General features: G+C 39.1%; 1 protein-coding gene across 1 annotated transcript; it reads left to right on the forward strand.

Annotated features, from left to right (window-relative positions):
* The first annotated feature begins 411 nt into the window (after positions 1-411).
* LOC136172237 (olfactory receptor 11G2-like) lies at positions 412-1,350 on the forward strand. The gene has a single exon (XM_065941441.1). It carries the CDS (start codon positions 412-414, stop codon positions 1,348-1,350), a length of 939 nt encoding a protein of 312 aa, XP_065797513.1.
* The last annotated feature ends 5,536 nt before the right edge of the window (positions 1,351-6,886 follow it).

Below are 6,886 nucleotides of genomic sequence, written 5' to 3' on the forward strand. Positions count from 1 at the left end.
GGAGAGCTTGTGATGATGATCAAAATGATATAGTAGGCAATGAGATAATTCAAGTCCAGTTTAATGGTGTGACAACATTTCTGAAGTTTATTAGTGCTACTTGAGTTAAACAAAGGTGGCTAGTTAAGGTGTTTAATGATTCATTTCTATCTCTACTTTTCTTACAGGCTAAAATTAGAAGAAAATGTTCTAGAAGAACTATTTAAAGTAACATTATCAATGGTGTTATTCTTATGTCAATGCTATTTTGAGAAAAATTCTTCATATTGACTAAATACTGATAATCCAGTTTATCCTCTACATATAATGCCACTTACTTCCAATGAGAAATTGAGGCAAGAAAAACTGAATAAAATAAACTCTTAATATGCACTTCTGATTATGTCTGTGCACATTATAGTTTAGAAGAAAATGCATGTTTTGAATAACAAGAATGTCACTGCTTCCTTTCATGAATTCATCCTGCTGGGTTTCCTGTGTAGCCAAGAAATAGAGATTCTCCTTTTTGTTTTATTCTCCATCATCTACATCTTGACCTTGTTGGGCAACAGTGCTATTATCTGTGCTGTGTGGTGGGACCAGCAACTCCACACTCCCATGTATATTTTATTGGCCAACTTCTCATTCCTGGAGATCTGCTACATCAATTCCAATGTGCCCAGCATGTTGTTCAACTTGCTATCCAAGACCAAGACCATCTCCTATCATGGCTGTATCCTACAGTTCTACATCTTCCTTTCTCTTTGTGCCACAGAACTCTTTTTCCTGGCCTTCATGGCATTTGACAGATATGTTGCCATCTGCCGTCCATTGCACTACCCAACCATAATGACCAGGAAAGTCTGTGGAACCCTTGTGTCTGCTTCTTGGGTGGCTGGATTCTTATGGTTAGTTACACCCGCTGCTCTTATCTCCCAAGTTCCATTTTGTGGTTCAAATGTCATTGATCACTACCTCTGTGATCTTGGGGCAATGCTGGCCATATCTTGTGTCCCTGTCCCCAAGACAGCTCTGACATGTAGCACTTTCAGTGCTGTGATAACATTCATCACTTTGTTCTACATTCTTGTGTCCTACACTCTGGTACTTCGAGCTGTGGTTCAGGTTCCCAAAGGTTCAAGTAGGAGAAAAGCCTTTTCCACATGTACCTCCCATCTGATAGTTGTGTTTTTATTTTATGGCTCAGTCACAGTGATGTATGTAAGCCCAGGGGTAGCCAGTCAGCCTGGGAGGCAAAAGTTCTTGACCATGTTGTACTCAATTGCGACTCCACTTTTAAATCCTCTGATCTACAGCCTCAGGAATAAGGAGATGAAGGTTGCTCTGAAGAAAATTATGTGTAAACTTTAGAAATAACTCCTGAATGGGAGACACTTTGGTGAGCTAAAGTTCCTTTTGAGGACTGTTGTAAAGAATCAAGGAAAATTATACATAAAAGTAACAAATGTTCAGTTCAGTTCAGTTCAGTTCAGTCGCTCAGTCGTGTCCGACTCTTTGCAACCCCATGAATCGCAGCACGCCAGGACTCCCTGTCCATCACCAACTCCCGGAGTTTACACAAACTCATGTCCATCGAGTCGTGATGCCATCCAACCATCTCATCCTCTGTCGTCCCCTTCTCCTGCCCCCAATCCCTCCCAGCATCAGGGTCTTTTCCAATGAGTCAACTCTTCGCATGAGGTGGCCAAAGTATTGGAGTTTCAGCTTCAGCATCAGTCCTTCCATTGAACACCCAGGACTGATCTCCTTTAGGATGGACTGGTTGGATCTTGTAGTCCAAGGAACTCTCAAGATTCTTCTCCAACACCACAGTTCAAAAGCATCAATTCTTCGGCGCTCAGCTTTCTTTATAGTCCAACTCTCACATCCATACACAACCACTAGAAGAACCATAGCCTTGACTAGATGGACCTTTGTTGGCAAAGTAATGTCTCTGCTTTTTAATATGCTATCTAGGTTGGTCATAACTTTCCTTCCAAGGAGTAAGCGTCTTTTTATTTCATGGCTGCAATCACCATCTGCAGTGATTTTGGAGTCCAGAAAAATAAAGTCAACCACTGTTTCCCCATCTATTTGCCATGAAGTGATGGGACCGGATGCCATGATCTTCATTTTCTGAATGTTGAGCTTTAAGCCAACTTTTTCACTCTCCTCTTTCACTTTCATCAAGAGGCTTTTTAGTTCCTCTTCACTTTCTGCCATAAGGGTGGTGTCATCTGCATATCTGAGGTTATTGCTATTTCTCCCGGCAATCTTGATTCCAGCTTGTGCTTCTTCCAGCCCAGCGTTCCTCATGATGTACTCTGCATAGAAGTTAAATAAGCAGGGTGACAATATACAGCCTTGACTTACTCCTTTTCCTACTTGGATCCAGTTTGTTGTTCCATGTCCAGTTCTAACTGTTGCTTCCTGACCTGCATACAGGTTTCTCAAGAAGCAGGTCAGGTGGTCTGGTATTCCCATCTTTTTGAGATATTACTCAACAACAAAAAATAATGACATCCTGCCATTTGCTACAACATGGATGGACTGGAGGGTATTATGCTCAGTATAATAAGTCAGACAGAGAGAGACAAATGTTATCTCTATAGGTGTATATTATCACCTATATGTGGAATCTAAAAAATAAAACAACCAAATGAATACAAGAAAACAGAAAGAGACTCACAGATATAGAGAACAAACTAGAGGTTACCAGTAGAGAGAGAAGGAAGGGGAGACAGGCACAACAGAAGTAGGAGATTAAGAGATATCAACTATTATGTATTAAATAAAAAAAATATAAGAATATATTGTACAACATAGGGAACTATAGCCATTATTTTATAATAATTTTAAATTATCTATAAAATATTGAATTACTATTTTGTATAACTAAAACTAATATAAAACTGTATATCAACTGTACTATAATAATAAAAATAATAATTTTTTAATTTTGGGAAAAAAGAAACTGCTGAAATTCATACTTGGCAACAATAAGTAATGATGATAAATTTTGGTACAATTTTTATTGATAGTAATATATTACACAATATTAGAATAATATATTTATCTAGCACCAGGCACTGTTACAAATGTTTCCATATATTAACTCACTCATTCACAAACACGCTATGATGGGGATATGATTTAACTTGGTTATCCCCAGTTAAAATTAAGAAAACAGATAAATACCAATTTTAATAACTAGTCACTCAATTAGTAAATAATAGAGAAGACTTTGAATTTTAAGAAATTCTTCTCTGGAAATATTTATTTTAGATCTAGTAAACCACTAGACCATTCAGGTATGACCTAAATCAAATCCCTTATGATTATACAGTGGAAGTGAGAAATAGATTTAAGGGACTAGATCTGATAGACAGCCTGATGAACTATGGACAGAGGTTCGTGACATTGTACAGGAGACAGGGATCAAGACCATCCCCATGGAAAAGAAATGCAAAAAAGCAAAATGGCTGTCTGAGGTGGCCTTACAAATAGCTGTGAAAAGAAGAGAAGTGAAAAGCAAAGGAGAAAAGGAAAGATATTCCCATTTGAATTCAGAGTTCCAAAGAATATCAAGGAGAGATAAGAAAGCCTTCCTCAATGATCAATGCAAAGAAATAGAGGAAAACAACAGAATGGGAAAGACTAGAGATCTCTTCAAGAAAATTAGAGATACCAAGGGAACATTTCATGCAAAGAGGGGCTCAATAAAGGACAGAAATTGTATGGACCTAACAGAAACAGAAGATATTAAAAGAGGTGGCAAGAATACACAGAACTGTACAAAAAAGATCTTCATGATCCAGATAATCATGATGGTGTGATCACTCACCTAGAGCCAGACATCCTGGAATGTGAAGTCAAGTGGGCCTTAGAAAACATCACTATGAACAAAGCTAGTGGAGGTTATGGAATTCCAGTTGAGCTATTTCAAATCCTGAAAGATGATGCTGTGAAGGTGCACTCAATATGCAAGCAAATTTGGAAAACTCAGCAGAGTCCACAGGACTGGAAAAGGTCAGTTTTCATTCCAGTCCCAAAGAAAGGCAATGCCAAAGAACGCTCAAACTACCACACAATTGCACTCACCGCACACACTAGTAAAGAAACGCTCAAAACTCTCCAAGCCAGGCTACGTGAACCATGAACTTCCAGATGTTCAAGCTGGATTTAGAAAAGGCAGAGGAACCAGAGATCAAATTGCCAACAACTGCTAGGTCATCGAAAAAGCAAGAGATTTTAGAAAAACATCTACTTCTGCTTTATTGACTATGCCAAAGCCTTTGACTGTGTGTATCACTACAAACTGTGGAAAATTCTGAAAGAGATGGGAATACCAGACCACCTGACCTGCTTCTTGAGAAACCTGTATGCAGGTCAGGAAGCAACAGTTAGAACTGGACATGGAACAACAAACTGGATCCAAGTAGGAAAAGGAGTAAGTCAAGGCTGTATATTGTCACCCTGCTTATTTAACTTCTATGCAGAGTACATCATGAGGAACGCTGGGCTGGAAGAAGCACAAGCTGGAATCAAGATTGCCGGGAGAAATAGCAATAACCTCAGATATGCAGATGACACCACCCTTATGGCAGAAAGTGAAGAGGAACTAAAAAGCCTCTTGATGAAAGTGAAAGAGGAGAGTGAAAAAGTTGGCTTAAAGCTCAACATTCAGAAAATGAAGATCATGGCATCCGGTCCCATCACTTCATGGCAAATAGATGGGGAAACAGTGGTTGACTTTATTTTTCTGGACTCCAAAATCACTGCAGATGGTGATTGCAGCCATGAAATAAAAAGACGCTTACTCCTTGGAAGGAAAGTTATGACCAACCTAGATAGCATATTAAAAAGCAGAGACATTACTTTGCCAACAAAGGTCCATCTAGTCAAGGCTATGGTTCTTCTAGTGGTTGTGTATGGATGTGAGAGTTGGACTATAAAGAAAGCTGAGCGCCGAAGAATTGATGCTTTTGAACTGTGGTGTTGGAGAAGAATCTTGAGAGTTCCTTGGACTACAAGATCCAACCAGTCCATCCTAAAGGAGATCAGTCCTGGGTGTTCAATGGAAGGACTGATGCTGAAGCTGAAACTCCAATACTTTGGCCACCTCATGCGAAGAGTTGACTCATTGGAAAAGACCCTGATGCTGGGAGGTATTGGGGGCAGGAGGAGAAGGGGACGACAGAGGATGAGATGGCTGGATGGCATCACGACTCGATGGACATGAGTTTGTGTAAACTCCGGGAGTTGGTGATGGACAGGGAGTCCTGGCGTGCTGCGATTCATGGGGTTGCAAAGAGTCGGCGGACACGACTGAGCGACTGAACTGAACTGAACTGAACTTGGCTGAATATTTCATTAGGGGATCCCAGGTGGCTCAGTGCTAAAGGATCTTCCTGGCAATGCAGGAGATGTAATAGATGCAGGCTGAGTACCTGGGTTGGGATAACCCCCTGTAGGAGGAAATGACAACCCACTCCAATATTCTTGCCTGGAGAATCCCACGGACAGAGGAGTTTGGTGGGCTACAGTCCATAGGGTTGCAAAGAGTAAGACACGATTGACTGAACATGCAGCATGTACACATTTTATGTATATGTATACATATAATAGAATACTCATCTTCTTCTTTATCCATTCATCTGTTAATAGACACTAAATTTGCTTCCACCTCTTGGCATTGAAAAAATGCTGTTATGAACATTGAGTTGCATGTATCTTTTCTAATTAGCATTTTTTTTCATCAAATATATCCCAAGGAATGGAATTGCTGGATGATATGGTAGTTCTACTTTTAGTTCATAGTGTTTCCCAAAGTGGTCGCTCCAATTTACACTCCCACCAACAGCACACAAAGGTTCTTTTTGTCTGTATGTTCACCAATATTTGTTGTTTGTAGACTTTTTGATGATGGCCATTTTGTCAGGTGTGAAGAGATGTCTCATTTTGTTTTTGATTTGCCTCTATCTGATGATTAGTGGTGTTGAGTATCTTTTCATCTGCCTGTTGGCCACCTATATATCATCTTGAAAAAACATCTATTCAGGTCTTCTGTCCATTTTTAATCAGGTTGAAATTTTTTGAGATTGAGTTGTATGAGCTGTTTATATATTTTGGGTTTTAATTGCTTTGTTTGTCATATCATTTGCAAATATTTTCTCCCATTCAGTAGGTTGTGTTTATCTTTTTTGATGGTTTCCTTTGCTATACAAAAGTTTTATGTTTAATTAGCTCCTATTTATTTATTTTTGCTTTTGTTTCCTTTGCTGTAAGACACAGATCCCAAAAAGATGCTTCTATGATTTGTGATAAGAGTGTTCTGTCTGTGTTTTCCTCTATGAATTTTATGGTTCTTATCTTTTAAATCATAATTTTATATAAAGAAAAACTGCCTATTTAATACAAGCTTTGTACTTCAGAAGAGGTCTGCATAAGTGCAAATCAAGAGGATAATTTTTTGGCTATACTCCCCTACATTTCCTTGTCTTATGAAAGTCATAGTAATTATCTGTTGGACAAAATTGATGAGGACTGTCTTCTGGTTCTGCCTCAGCAAGAAACTTTCACTCCAAATTTTTAAAAGAATATTTTTTGGGGATTTTATGTGGATCAATGGCTTCCCAGGTAGCACAAGTGGTAAAGAATCTGCCTGCCAATGCATGATATGTAAGAGACAAAGTTTCAATCCCTGGGTTGGGAAGATCCTCTAGAGAAGGAAATGACAACTCACTCCAGTATACTTGCCTGGAGAACCCATGGAGAGAGGAGCCTAGCAGGCTACAGTGCATAAAGTTGAACAGAATTGGACATGACCAAAGCAACTAAGTGCCCATATGGATCAAATGAGAGATCATTTAAAAATATTTGTAAAGTGTTTGATCATACTAAAGTA

This window comes from Muntiacus reevesi, chromosome 7 (assembly GCF_963930625.1).
Source record: "Muntiacus reevesi chromosome 7, mMunRee1.1, whole genome shotgun sequence".
Lineage (NCBI taxonomy): Eukaryota > Metazoa > Chordata > Mammalia > Artiodactyla > Cervidae > Muntiacus > Muntiacus reevesi.

Coding starts and splice junctions, on each gene's coding strand:
- LOC136172237 (XM_065941441.1), top strand. CDS start 412: ATGCATGTTTTGAATAACAAGAATGTCACTGCTTCCTTTCATGAATTC.